Source organism: Chiloscyllium punctatum, chromosome 22, assembly GCF_047496795.1.
Source record: "Chiloscyllium punctatum isolate Juve2018m chromosome 22, sChiPun1.3, whole genome shotgun sequence".
In the NCBI taxonomy this organism is placed as follows: domain Eukaryota; kingdom Metazoa; phylum Chordata; class Chondrichthyes; order Orectolobiformes; family Hemiscylliidae; genus Chiloscyllium; species Chiloscyllium punctatum.
In genome coordinates this window covers 21253228-21268719 of record NC_092760.1, presented here as the reverse complement: position 1 = coordinate 21268719, position 15492 = coordinate 21253228, and the positions used below count along the sequence as shown (strand labels likewise).

General features: G+C 39.8%; 1 protein-coding gene across 1 annotated transcript in view; it reads left to right on the top strand.

Annotated features, from left to right (window-relative positions):
• LOC140493876 (uncharacterized) overlaps positions 1-15492 on the top strand; it is a 172247-nt gene that overhangs the window by 99792 nt on the left and 56963 nt on the right. Inside the window, exons 43-53 of the mRNA XM_072592870.1 lie at positions 1016-1102; positions 1681-1896; positions 3131-3217; positions 3796-4011; positions 5246-5332; positions 5911-6126; positions 9459-9674; positions 10910-11125; positions 12360-12575; positions 13008-13223; positions 14456-14671. Of these exons, the coding sequence (XP_072448971.1) occupies positions 1016-1102; positions 1681-1896; positions 3131-3217; positions 3796-4011; positions 5246-5332; positions 5911-6126; positions 9459-9674; positions 10910-11125; positions 12360-12575; positions 13008-13223; positions 14456-14671 (1989 nt within the window). The remainder of the gene's footprint in view (positions 1-1015; positions 1103-1680; positions 1897-3130; positions 3218-3795; positions 4012-5245; positions 5333-5910; positions 6127-9458; positions 9675-10909; positions 11126-12359; positions 12576-13007; positions 13224-14455; positions 14672-15492) is intronic.

Genomic DNA, 15492 nt, shown 5'->3' with positions numbered 1-15492 from the left:
TTCTGCAGGATGAACATGTGCAGCTGGTTGTTTCTTTAGGAAGTGAAAGAAGAAAGAAACTAAGTTCAATTTGCACTAACATTAATGTACTTTGCTCACTTGTCTGTTTATGTCTGCTAACCATTCGTACGCACCATTTCGATGTTTGCCACACCCATTTACCTCGTCAATCAGCCTGTGTTGATTTCTGATTGCAATGTTCCATGCCAAATCTTGTCTTGCAGAATAAGTTTGTTTTTAGCTTTTCGGAAGATCTCATCTTTTTTGTTTTATCAATTATCTTGGTTTTCTGTACTGCTGAACGAACCTTTAAATGTCCTGGTTCTTTTTGGAAATGAAAGGAGAATGTTAGAATTTTCACTCTCCTCTGGAGCTTCTGTGCTTTGCTTCATCTTCAGACATTGTTTTCTTGTCTGACGACAGCACACCATTTATATCGTATCTCAGCCATTTCCCACATCTATTGGCCAGTGGCCATAGTGACTTCAGATTTCATAGTTTTTAACCACGTCTTGTCTTGCACGATGACATATTCTGATTTTGAGGAAGATCTAGCAATGTTTTTTAATGCAGTTTGAAATTCTTTGAGTTTCACTACAGAGATGAGCAAAATGGTGAACAAACTCAAGGGCAGACAACTCAAATGCAATGATGCCATATCTAGGTTACATTAGGGTCAGTACAATTAGCCAAATGCATCTTTACTGTTTGGAAACAGTTCAACATTTTGGTAAATGAAGCATATCCAGGGAGTTTAGCAACCGTGTAATGAATGCGATATGTCCTCACAAATAATTTTCCTGTCAAAATAGCGGGTTAGAGCATACATGACATTTGCCCATAATTTTAACGTGTCGTCTTTATGCATGGTAATTGCACAGTCATGTTTATTTTCTCATGGTTCCAAGACAGCAGCCACTGTCGTCTGTATATTGACAGGAAGGTAAAGAGAGTGGCTGTGTGAGAACTCATTATGCGATGCGTGTGACATAATTTCATGACTTTTGTCTTCCAGGACAGGCAGTGGTAACTTCTGAAGGTAAATCAGACCTGTGTAATTTCACTCTCTGTACCAAGAACTGTGAGATTATGCCGTACATGGGTAAATGTCACACCACCACAGCACCGACCACCACTCCATCCGAAACTGCAACAACTGTAACAGTAACTCCCACAACTACAGAAACAACAAGATGCTCTTGCCACGCCAATGGACAATTATTATCACCTGGTAAGTTTACCAGTTGAAATGAAATCTGTTATCATGTTGAGTTACACAAGAAGTCTGGGAATGGTAGAAAACCGTCTTGACTGTGGAAGCTTGAAATCAGAAATCAAAAGTGAATTTGCTGGAAAAATTCAGCAGGTGGTCTGGAAACCTGTGTGGAGAGACAGCAGGGTCAATGGAGTCAGTGCAGAATCTCCGAGCTGAGTCCATGTTACCTCAGATGGATACTCATTTGGCGATTCCAACATAGTGAAGGTCATAGGTTCTGATTAATCAAATTTTGGCAAAGAATGCTGTTTAAAATATACTTGTCTGTTCACATAATGTAAACATGTAGTTTCAGAAGAGGATCAGCTGTCGTGTATATATTGAAACAAAGATAAATAGAGTGGCTGATTGAGAAGCTGTCATGAGATGCCTGTAACATAATTTTCCTGACTTTTGTCTTGCAGGGCAGGCAGTGGTAACTTCTGTCGGTAAATCAGGCTTGTGTAATTTCACTCTCTGTACCAAGAGCTGTGAGACTTTGACGTACCCAGGTATATGTCAAACCACCACAGCACCAACCACCACTCCATCTGAAACTACAACGACAGTCACAGTAACTCCCACATCTACAGAAACCACAAGATGCTCTTGCCACGCCAATGGACAAACATTAGCACCTGGTAAGTGTATCAACTGAAATGAAATCTGGTATCATGACAAATTGCATAGGCAAGCTGGGAATCTTTCCTGATATGTGTCTCCATCAACCTCTCAGAAGTGTGATCAAGAATGCTCCCTAAACTGGCAATTCCAACATTGTGAATGACTTGTTCCAAGCGGTTGCAGGAAGTGGAAACTTTCTTGCCTTGTTTCATTTCATCAAACAAATGTCGTTGCTTTTCTGCAGGATGAACATGTGCAGCTGGTTGTTTCTTTGGGAAGTGAAAGAAGAAAGAAACTAAGTTCAATTTGCACTAACATTAATGTACTTTGCTCACTTGTCTGTTTATGTCTGCTAACCATTCGTACGCACCATTTCGATGTTTGCCACACCCATTTACCTCGTCAATCAGCCTGTGTTGATTTCTGATTGCAATGTTCCATGCCAAATCTTGTCTTGCAAAATAAGTTTGTTTTTAGCTTTTCGGAAGATCTCATCTTTTTTGTTTTATCAATTATCTTGGTTTTCTGTACTGCTGAACGAACCTTTAAATGTCCTGGTTCTTTTTGGAAATGAAAGGAGAATGTTAGAATTTTCACTCTCCTCTGGAGCTTCTGTGCTTTGCTTCATCTTCAGACATTGTTTTCTTGTCTGACGACAGCACACCATTTATATCGTATCTCAGCCATTTCCCACATCTATTGGCCAGTGGCCATAGTGACTTCAGATTTCATAGTTTTTAACCACGTCTTGTCTTGCACGATGACATATTCTGATTTTGAGGAAGATCTAGCAATGTTTTTTAATGCAGTTTGAAATTCTTTGAGTTTCACTACAGAGATGAGCAAAATGGTGAACAAACTCAAGGGCAGACAACTCAAATGCAATGATGCCATATCTAGGTTACATTAGGGTCAGTACAATTAGCCAAATGCATCTTTACTGTTTGGAAACAGTTCAACATTTTGGTAAATGAAGCATATCCAGGGAGTTTAGCAACCGTGTAATGAATGCGATATGTCCTCACAAATAATTTTCCTGTCAAAATAGCGGGTTAGAGCATACATGACATTTGCCCATAATTTTAACGTGTCGTCTTTATGCATGGTAATTGCACAGTCATGTTTATTTTCTCATGGTTCCAAGACAGCAGCCACTGTCGTCTATATATTGACAGGAAGGTAAAGAGAGTGGCTGTGTGAGAACTCATTATGCGATGCGTGTGACATAATTTCATGACTTTTGTCTTCCAGGGCAGGCAGTGGTAACTTCTGTCGGTAAATCAGACCTGTGTAATTTCACTCTCTGTACCAAGAACTGTGAGATTATGCCGTACATGGGTAAATGTCACACCACCACAGCACCGACCACCACTCCATCCGAAACTGCAACAACTGTAACAGTAACTCCCACAACTACAGAAACAACAAGATGCTCTTGCCACGCCAATGGACAATTATTATCACCTGGTAAGTTTACCAGTTGAAATGAAATCTGTTATCATGTTGAGTTACACAAGAAGTCTGGGAATGGTAGAAAACCGTCTTGACTGTGGAAGCTTGAAATCAGAAATCAAAAGTGAATTTGCTGGAAAAATTCAGCAGGTGGTCTGGAAACCTGTGTGGAGAGACAGCAGGGTCAATGGAGTCAGTGCAGAATCTCCGAGCTGAGTCCATGTTACCTCAGATGGATACTCATTTGGCGATTCCAACATAGTGAAGGTCATAGGTTCTGATTAATCAAATTTTGGCAAAGAATGCTGTTTAAAATATACTTGTCTGTTCACATAATGTAAACATGTAGTTTCAGAAGAGGATCAGCTGTCGTGTATATATTGAAACAAAGATAAATAGAGTGGCTGATTGAGAAGCTGTCATGAGATGCCTGTAACATAATTTTCCTGACTTTTGTCTTGCAGGGCAGGCAGTGGTAACTTCTGTCGGTAAATCAGGCTTGTGTAATTTCACTCTCTGTACCAAGAGCTGTGAGACTTTGACGTACCCAGGTATATGTCAAACCACCACAGCACCAACCACCACTCCATCTGAAACTACAACGACAGTCACAGTAACTCCCACATCTACAGAAACCACAAGATGCTCTTGCCACGCCAATGGACAAACATTAGCACCTGGTAAGTGTATCAACTGAAATGAAATCTGGTATCATGACAAATTGCATAGGCAAGCTGGGAATCTTTCCTGATATGTGTCTCCATCAACCTCTCAGAAGTGTGATCAAGAATGCTCCCTAAACTGGCAATTCCAACATTGTGAATGACTTGTTCCAAGCGGTTGCAGGAAGTGGAAACTTTCTTGCCTTGTTTCATTTCATCAAACAAATGTCGTTGCTTTTCTGCAGGATGAACATGTGCAGCTGGTTGTTTCTTTGGGAAGTGAAAGAAGAAAGAAACTAAGTTCAATTTGCACTAACATTAATGTACTTTGCTCACTTGTCTGTTTATGTCTGCTAACCATTCGTACGCACCATTTCGATGTTTGCCACACCCATTTACCTCGTCAATCAGCCTGTGTTGATTTCTGATTGCAATGTTCCATGCCAAATCTTGTCTTGCAGAATAAGTTTGTTTTTAGCTTTTCGGAAGATCTCATCTTTTTTGTTTTATCAATTATCTTGGTTTTCTGTACTGCTGAACGAACCTTTAAATGTCCTGGTTCTTTTTGGAAATGAAAGGAGAATGTTAGAATTTTCACTCTCCTCTGGAGCTTCTGTGCTTTGCTTCATCTTCAGACATTGTTTTCTTGTCTGACAACAGCACACCATTTATATCGTATCTCAGCCATTTCCCACATCTATTGGCCAGTGGCCATAGTGACTTCAGATTTCATAGTTTTTAACCACGTCTTGTCTTGCACGATGACATATTCTGATTTTGAGGAAGATCTAGCAATGTTTTTTAATGCAGTTTGAAATTCTTTGAGTTTCACTACAGAGATGAGCAAAATGGTGAACAAACTCAAGGGCAGACAACTCAAATGCAATGATGCCATATCTAGGTTACATTAGGGTCAGTACAATTAGCCAAATGCATCTTTACTGTTTGGAAACAGTTCCACATTTTGGTAAATGAAGCATATCCAGGGAGTTTAGCAACCGTGTAATGAATGCGATATGTCCTCACAAATAATTTTCCTGTCAAAATAGCGGGTTAGAGCATACATGACATTTGCCCATAATTTTAACGTGTCGTCTTTATGCATGGTAATTGCACAGTCATGTTTATTTTCTCATGGTTCCAAGACAGCAGCCACTGTCGTCTATATATTGACAGGAAGGTAAAGAGAGTGGCTGTGTGAGAACTCATTATGCGATGCGTGTGACATAATTTCATGACTTTTGTCTTCCAGGACAGGCAGTGGTAACTTCTGAAGGTAAATCAGACCTGTGTAATTTCACTCTCTGTACCAAGAACTGTGAGATTATGCCGTACATGGGTAAATGTCACACCACCACAGCACCGACCACCACTCCATCCGAAACTGCAACAACTGTAACAGTAACTCCCACAACTACAGAAACAACAAGATGCTCTTGCCACGCCAATGGACAATTATTATCACCTGGTAAGTTTACCAGTTGAAATGAAATCTGTTATCATGTTGAGTTACACAAGAAGTCTGGGAATGGTAGAAAACCGTCTTGACTGTGGAAGCTTGAAATCAGAAATCAAAAGTGAATTTGCTGGAAAAATTCAGCAGGTGGTCTGGAAACCTGTGTGGAGAGACAGCAGGGTCAATGGAGTCAGTGCAGAATCTCCGAGCTGAGTCCATGTTACCTCAGATGGATACTCATTTGGCGATTCCAACATAGTGAAGGTCATAGGTTCTGATTAATCAAATTTTGGCAAAGAATGCTGGTTAAAATATACTTGTCTGTTCACATAATGTAAACATGTAGTTTCAGAAGAGGATCAGCTGTCGTGTATATATTGAAACAAAGATAAATAGAGTGGCTGATTGAGAAGCTGTCATGAGATGCCTGTAACATAATTTTCCTGACTTTTGTCTTGCAGGGCAGGCAGTGGTAACTTCTGTCGGTAAATCAGGCTTGTGTAATTTCACTCTCTGTACCAAGAGCTGTGAGACTTTGACGTACCCAGGTATATGTCAAACCACCACAGCACCAACCACCACTCCATCTGAAACTACAACGACAGTCACAGTAACTCCCACATCTACAGAAACCACAAGATGCTCTTGCCACGCCAATGGACAAACATTAGCACCTGGTAAGTGTATCAACTGAAATGAAATCTGGTATCATGACAAATTGCATAGGCAAGCTGGGAATCTTTCCTGATATGTGTCTCCATCAACCTCTCAGAAGTGTGATCAAGAATGCTCCCTAAACTGGCAATTCCAACATTGTGAATGACTTGTTCCAAGCGGTTGCAGGAAGTGGAAACTTTCTTGCCTTGTTTCATTTCATCAAACAAATGTCGTTGCTTTTCTGCAGGATGAACATGTGCAGCTGGTTGTTTCTTTGGGAAGTGAAAGAAGAAAGAAACTAAGTTCAATTTGCACTAACATTAATGTACTTTGCTCACTTGTCTGTTTATGTCTGCTAACCATTCGTACGCACCATTTCGATGTTTGCCACACCCATTTACCTCGTCAATCAGCCTGTGTTGATTTCTGATTGCAATGTTCCATGCCAAATCTTGTCTTGCAGAATAAGTTTGTTTTTAGCTTTTCGGAAGATCTCATCTTTTTTGTTTTATCAATTATCTTGGTTTTCTGTACTGCTGAACGAACCTTTAAATGTCCTGGTTCTTTTTGGAAATGAAAGGAGAATGTTAGAATTTTCACTCTCCTCTGGAGCTTCTGTGCTTTGCTTCATCTTCAGACATTGTTTTCTTGTCTGACGACAGCACACCATTTATATCGTATCTCAGCCATTTCCCACATCTATTGGCCAGTGGCCATAGTGACTTCAGATTTCATAGTTTTTAACCACGTCTTGTCTTGCACGATGACATATTCTGATTTTGAGGAAGATCTAGCAATGTTTTTTAATGCAGTTTGAAATTCTTTGAGTTTCACTACAGAGATGAGCAAAATGGTGAACAAACTCAAGGGCAGACAACTCAAATGCAATGATGCCATATCTAGGTTACATTAGGGTCAGTACAATTAGCCAAATGCATCTTTACTGTTTGGAAACAGTTCAACATTTTGGTAAATGAAGCATATCCAGGGAGTTTAGCAACCGTGTAATGAATGCGATATGTCCTCACAAATAATTTTCCTGTCAAAATAGCTGGTTAGAGCATGCATGACATTTGCCCATAATTTTAACGTGTCGTCTTTATGCATGGTAATTGCACAGTCATGTTTATTTTCTCATGGTTCCAAGACAGCAGCCACTGTCGTCTATATATTGACAGGAAGGTAAAGAGAGTGGCTGTGTGAGAACTCATTATGCGATGCGTGTGACATAATTTCATGACTTTTGTCTTCCAGGACAGGCAGTGGTAACTTCTGAAGGTAAATCAGACCTGTGTAATTTCACTCTCTGTACCAAGAACTGCGAGATTATGCCGTACATGGGTAAATGTCACACCACCACAGCACCGACCACCACTCCATCCGAAACTGCAACAACTGTAACAGTAACTCCCACAACTACAGAAACAACAAGATGCTCTTGCCACGCCAATGGACAATTATTATCACCTGGTAAGTTTACCAGTTGAAATGAAATCTGTTATCATGTTGAGTTACACAAGAAGTCTGGGAATGGTAGAAAACCGTCTTGACTGTGGAAGCTTGAAATCAGAAATCAAAAGTGAATTTGCTGGAAAAATTCAGCAGGTGGTCTGGAAACCTGTGTGGAGAGACAGCAGGGTCAATGGAGTCAGTGCAGAATCTCCGAGCTAATGGATACTCTTTTGGCGATTCCAACATAGTGAATGTCATAGGTTCTGATTAATCAAATTTTGGCAAAGAATGCTGGTTAAAATATACTTGTCCGTTCACATAACGTAAACATGTAGTTTCAGAAGAGGATCAGCTGTCGTGTATATATTGAAACAAAGATAAATAGAGTGGCTGATTGAGAAGCTGTCATGAGATGCCTGTAACATAATTTTCCTGACTTTTGTCTTGCAGGGCAGGCAGTGGTAACTTCAGTCGGTAAATCAGGCTTGTGTAATTTCACTCTCTGTACCAAGAGCTGTGAGACTTTGACGTACCCAGGTATATGTCAAACCACCACAGCACCAACCACCACTCCATCTGAAACTACAACGACAGTCACAGTAACTCCCACATCTACAGAAACCACAAGATGCTCTTGCCACGCCAATGGACAAACATTAGCACCTGGTAAGTGTATCAACTGAAATGAAATCTGGTATCATGACAAATTGCATAGGCAAGCTGGGAATCTTTCCTGATATGTGTCTCCATCAACCTCTCAGAAGTGTGATCAAGAATGCTCCCTAAACTGGCAATTCCAACATTGTGAATGACTTGTTCCAAGCGGTTGCAGGAAGTGGAAACTTTCTTGCCTTGTTTCATTTCATCAAACAAATGTCGTTGCTTTTCTGCAGGATGATCATGTGAAGCTGGTTGTTTCTTTGGGAAGTGAAAGAAGAAAGAAACTAAGTTCAATTTGCACTAACATTAATGTATTTTGCTCACTTGTCTGTTTATGTCTGCTAACCATTCGTACGCACCATTTCGATGTTTGCCACAGCCATTTACCTCATCAATCAGCCTGTGTTGATTTCTGATTGCAATGTTCCATACTAAATCTTGTCTTGCAGAATATGTTTGTTTTTTGCTTTTAGGAAGATCTCATCTTTTTTGTTTTATCAATTACCTTGGTTTTCTGCAATGCTGAACGAACCTTTAAATGTCCTGGTTCTTTTTGGAAATGAAAGGAGAATGTTAGAATTTTCACTCTCCTCTGGAGCTTCTGTGCTTTACTTCATCTTCAGACATTTTTTTCTTGTCTGTCGACACCACACCATTTATATTGTATCTCAGCCATTTCCCACATTTATTAGACAGTGGCCATAGTGACTTCAGATTTCATAGTTTTTAACCACGTCTTGTCTTGCACGATGACATATTCTGAAGTTGAGGAAGATCTTGCAATGTTTTTTATTGCAGTTTGAAATTTTTTTGAGTTTCACTACATAGAGAGCAAAATGGTGAACAAACTCAAGGGCAGACAACTCAAATGCAATGATGCCATATCTAGGTTACATTAGGGTCAGTACAATCAGCCAATTGCATGTTTACTGTTTAGAAACTGTTCTATATTTTGGTAAATGAAGCATATCCAGGGAGTTTAGCAACCGTGTAATGAATGCGATATGTCCTCACAAATAATTTTCCTGTCAAAATAGCGGGTTAGAGCATACATGACATTTGCCCATAATTTTAACGTGTCGTCTTTATGCATGGTAATTGCACAGTCATGTTTATTTTCTCATGGTTCCAAGACAGCAGCCACTGTCGTCTATATATTGACAGGAAGGTAAAGAGAGTGGCTGTGTGAGAACTCATTATGCGATGCGTGTGACATAATTTCATGACTTTTGTCTTGCAGGGCAGGCAGTGGTAACTTCTGTCGGTAAATCAGGCTTGTGTAATTTCATTCTCTGTACCAAGAACTGTGAGATTATGCCGTACCCAGGTATATGTCAAACCACCACAGCACCGACCACCACTCCATCTGAAACTACAACGACAGTCACAGTAACTCCCACATCTACAGAAACCACAAGATGCTCTTGCCACGCCAATGGAGAAACATTAGCACCTGGTAAGTGTATCAACTGAAATGAAATCTGGTATCAGGACAAATTGCATAGGCAAGCTGGGAATCTTTCCTGATATGTGTCTCCATCAACCTCTCAGAAGTGTGATCAAGAATGCTCCCTAAACTGGCAATTCCAACATTGTGAATGACTTGTTCCAAGCGGTTGCAGGAAGTGGAAACTTTCTTGCCTTGTTTCATTTCATCAAACAAATGTCATTGCTTTTCTGCTGAATGAACATGTGCAGCTGGTTGTTTCTTTGGGAAGTGAAAGAAGAAAGAAACAGAGTTCAATTTGCACGAACATTAATGTACTTTGCTCACTTGTCTGTTTATGTCTGCTAACCATTCGTACGCACCATTTCGATGTTTGCCACACCCATTTACCTCATCAATCAGCATCTGTTGATTTCTGATTGCACTGTTCCATACCAAATCTTGTCTTGCAGAATATGTTTGTTTTTCGCTTTTAGGAAGATCTCATCTTTTTTGTTTTATCAATTATCTTGGTTTTCTGCAATGTTGAACGAACCTTTAAATGTCCTGGTTCTTTTTGGAAATGAAAGGAGAATGTTAGAATTTTCACTCTCTTTCTGGAGCTTCTGTGCTTTGCTTAATCTTCAGACATTGTTTTCTTGTCTGACGACAGCACACCATTTATATCGTATCTCAGCCATTTCCCACATCTATTGGCCAGTGGCCATATTGACTTCAGATTTCATAGTTTTTAACCACGCCTTTTCTTGCACGATGACATATTCTGATTTTGAGGAAGATCTAGCAATGTTTTTTAATGCAGTTTGAAATTCTTTGAGTTTCACTACACAGATGAGCAAAATGGTGAACAAACTCAAGGGCAGACAACTCAAATGCAATGATGCCATATCTAGGTTACATTAGGGTCAGTACAATTAGCCAAATGCATCTTTACTGTTTGGAAACAGTTCTACATTTTGGTACATGAAGCATATCCAGGGACTGTAGCAACCGTGTAATGAATGCGATATGTCCTCACAAATAATTTTCCTGTCAAAATAGCTGGTTAGAGCATGCATGACATTTGCCCATAATTTTAACGTGTCGTCTTTATGCATGGTAATTGCACAGTCATGTTTATTTTCTCATGGTAGGAAACCTCAACCGCTGTCGTCTATATATTGACAGGAAGGTAAAGAGAGTGGCTGTGTGAGAACTCATTATGCGATGCGTGTAACATAATTTTCCTGACTTTTGTCTTGCAGGGCAGGCAGTGGTAACTTCAGTCGGTAAATCAGGCTTGTGTAATTTCACTCTCTGTACCAAGAGCTGTGAGACTTTGACGTACCCAGGTATATGTCAAACCACCACAGCACCGACCACCACTCCATCTGAAACTACAACGACAGTCACAGTAACTCCCACATCTACAGAAACCACAAGATGCTCTTGCCACGCCAATGGACAAACATTAGCACCTGGTAAGTGTATCAACTGAAATGAAATCTGGTATCATGACAAATTGCATAGGCAAGCTGGGAATCTTTCCTGATATGTGTCTCCATCAACCTCTCAGATGTGTGATCAAGAATGCTCCCTAAACTGGCAATTCCAACATTGTGAATGACTTGTTCCAAGCGGTTGCAGGAAGTGGAAACTTTCTTGCCTTGTTTCATTTCATCAAACAAATGTCGTTGCTTTTCTGCAGGATGAACATGTGCAGCTGGTTGTTTCTTTGGGAAGTGAAAGAAGAAAGAAACAGAGTTCAATTTGCACTAACATTAATGTATTTTGCTCACTTGTCTGTTTATGTCTGCTAACCATTCGTATGCACCATTTCGATGTTTGCCACAGCCATTTACCTCATCAATCAGCATGTGTTGATTTCTGATTGCGATGTTCCATACCAAATCTTGTCTTGCAGAATATGTTTGTTTTTAGCTTTTAGGAAGATCTCATCTTTTTTGTTTTATCAATTATCTTGGTTTTCTGCAATGTTGAACGAACCTTTAAATGTCCTGGTTCTTTTTGGAAATGAAAGGAGAATGTTAGAATTTTCACTCTCTTTCTGGAGCTTCTGTGCTTTGCTTAATCTTCAGACATTGTTTTCTTGTCTGACGACAGCACACCATTTATATCGTATCTCAGCCATTTCCCACATCTATTGGCCAGTGGCCATATTGACTTCAGATTTCATAGTTTTTAACCACTCCTTTTCTTGCACGATGACATATTCTGATTTTGAGGAAGATCTAGCAATGTTTTTTAATGCAGTTTGAAATTCTTTGAGTTTCACTACACAGATGAGCAAAATGGTGAACAAACTCAAGGGCAGACAACTCAAATGCAATGATGCCATATCTAGGTTACATTATGGTCAGTACAATTAGCCAAATGCATCTTTACTGTTTGGAAACAGTTCTACATTTTGGTACATGAAGCATATCCAGGGACTGTAGCAACCGTGTAATGAATGCGATATGTCCTCACAAATAATTTTCCTGTCAAAATAGCTGGTTAGAGCATGCATGACATTTGCCCATAATTTTAACGTGTCGTCTTTATGCATGGTAATTGCACAGTCATGTTTATTTTCTCATGGTAGGAAACCTCAACCGCTGTCGTCTATATATTGACAGAAAGGTAAAGAGAGTGGCTGTGTGAGAACTCATTATGCGATGCGTGTAACATAATTTCATGACTTTTGTCTTCCAGGACAGGCAGTGGTAACTTCTGTTGGTAAATCAGACCTGTGTAATTACACGCTCTGTACCAAGAGCTGTGAGATTGTGAACTACACAGGCAAATGTCACACCACTACAGCACCCACTACAACTCCATCCGAAACTGCAACAACTGTAACAGTAACTCCAACAACTACAGAAACAACAAGATGCTCTTGCCACGCCAATGGACAATTATTATCACCTGGTAAGTTTACCAGTTGAAATGAAATCTGTTATCATGTTGAGTTACACAAGAAGTCTGGGAATGGTCGGAAACCGTCTTGACTGTGGATGCTTGAAATCAGAAATCAAAAGTGAATTTGCTGGAAAAATTCAGCAGGTGGTCTGGAAACCTGTGTGGAGAGACAGCAGGGTCAATGGAGACAGTGCAGAATCTCCGAGCTAATGGATACTCTTTTGGCGATTCCAACATAGTGAATGTCATAGGTTCTGATTAATCAAATTTTGGCAAAGAATGCTGGTTAAAATATACTTGTCCGTTCACATAACGTAAACATGTAGTTTCAGAAGAGGATCAGCTGTCGTGTATATATTGAAACAAAGATAAATAGAGTGGCTGATTGAGAAGCTGTCATGAGATGCCTGTAACATAATTTTCCTGACTTTTGTCTTGCAGGGCAGGCAGTGGTAACTTCAGTCGGTAAATCAGGCTTGTGTAATTTCACTCTCTGTACCAAGAGCTGTGAGACTTTGACGTACCCAGGTATATGTCAAACCACCACAGCACCGACCACCACTCCATCTGAAACTACAACGACAGTCACAGTAACTCCCACATCTACAGAAACCACAAGATGCTCTTGCCACGCCAATGGACAAACATTAGCACCTGGTAAGTGTATCAACTGAAATGAAATCTGGTATCATGACAAATTGCATAGGCAAGCTGGGAATCTTTCCTGATATGTGTCTCCATCAACCTCTCAGAAGTGTGATCAAGAATGCTCCCTAAACTGGCAATTCCAACATTGTGAATGACTTGTTCCAAGCGGTTGCAGGAAGTGGAAACTTTCTTGCCTTGTTTCATTTCATCAAACAAATGTCGTTGCTTTTCTGCAGGATGAACATGTGCAGCTGGTTGTTTCTTTGGGAAGTGAAAGAAGAAAGAAACAGAGTTCAATTTGCACTAACATTAATGTATTTTGCTCACTTGTCTGTTTATGTCTGCTAACCATTCGTACGCACCATTTCGATGTTTGCCACAGCCATTTACCTCATCAATCAGCCTGTGTTGATTTCTGATTGCAATGTTCCATACTAAATCTTGTCTTGCAGAATATGTTTGTTTTTTGCTTTTAGGAAGATCTCATCTTTTTTGTTTTATCAATTACCTTGGTTTTCTGCAATGCTGAACGAACCTTTAAATGTCCTGGTTCTTTTTGGAAATGAAAGGAGAATGTTAGAATTTTCACTCTCCTCTGGAGCTTCTGTGCTTTACTTCATCTTCAGACATTTTTTTCTTGTCTGTCGACACCACACCATTTATATCGTATCTCAGCCATTTCCCACATTTATTAGACAGTGGCCATAGTGACTTCAGATTTCATAGTTTTTAACCACGTCTTGTCTTGCACGATGACATATTCTGAAGTTGAGGAAGATCTTGCAATGTTTTTTATTGCAGTTTGAAATTCTTTGAGTTTCACTACATAGAGAGCAAAATGGTGAACAAACTCAAGGGCAGATAACTCAAATGCAATGATGCCATATCTAGGTTACATTAGGGTCAGTACAATCAGCCAATTGCATGTTTACTGTTTAGAAACTGTTCTATATTTTGGTAAATGAAGCATATCCAGGGAGTTTAGCAACCGTGTAATGAATGCGATATGTCCTCACAAATAATTTTTCTGTCAAAATAGCGGGTTAGAGCATACATGACATTTGCCCATAATTTTAACGTGTCGTCTTTATGCATGGTAGTTGCACAGTCATGTTTATTTTCTCATGGTAGGAAACCTCAACCACTGTCGTCTGTATATTGACAGGAAGGTAAAGAGAGTGGCTGTGTGAGAACTCATTATGCGATGCGTGTAACATAATTTCATGACTTTTGTCTTCCAGGGCAGGCAGTGGTAACTTCTGTCGGTAAATCAGGCTTGTGTAATATCACGGTCTGTACCAAGAGCTGTGAGATTATGCCGTACCCAGGTATATGTCAAACCACCACAGCACCGACCACCACTCCATCTGAAACTACAACGACAGTCACAGTAACTCCCACATCTACAGAAACCACAAGATGCTCTTGCCACGCCAATGGACAAACATTAGCACCTGGTAAGTGTATCAACTGAAATGAAATCTGGTATCAGGACAAATTGCATAGGCAAGCTGGGAATCTTTCCTGATATGTGTCTCCATCAACCTCTCAGAAGTGTGATCAAGAATGCTCCCTAAACTGGCAATTCCAACATTGTGAATGACTTGTTCCAAGCGGTTGCAGGAAGTGGAAACTTTCTTGCCTTGTTTCATTTCATCAAACAAATGTCATTGCTTTTCTGCTGAATGAACATGTGCAGCTGGTTGTTTCTTTGGGAAGTGAAAGAAGAAAGAAACAGAGTTCAATTTGCACGAACATTAATGTACTTTGCTCACTTGTCTGTTTATGTCTGCTAACCATTCGTACGCACCATTTCGATGTTTGCCACAGCCATTTACCTCATCAATCAGCATCTGTTGATTTCTGATTGCAATGTTCCATACCAAATCTTGTCTTGCAGAATATGTTTGTTTTTAGTTTTTAGGAAGATCTCATCTTTTTTGTTTTATCAATTATCTTGGTTTTCTGCAATGTTGAACGAACCTTTAAATGTCCTGGTTCTTTTTGGAAATGAAAGGAGAATGTTAGAATTTTCACTCTCTTTCTGGAGCTTCTGTGCTTTGCTTAATCTTCAGACATTGTTTTCTTGTCTGACGACAGCACACCATTTATATCGTATCTCAGCCATTTCCCACATCTATTGGCCAGTGGCCATATTGACTTCAGATTTCATAGTTTTTAACCACGCCTTTTCTTGCACGATGACATATTCTGATTTTGAGGAAGATCTAGCAATGTTTTTTAATGCAGTTTGAAATTCTTTGAGTTTCACTACACA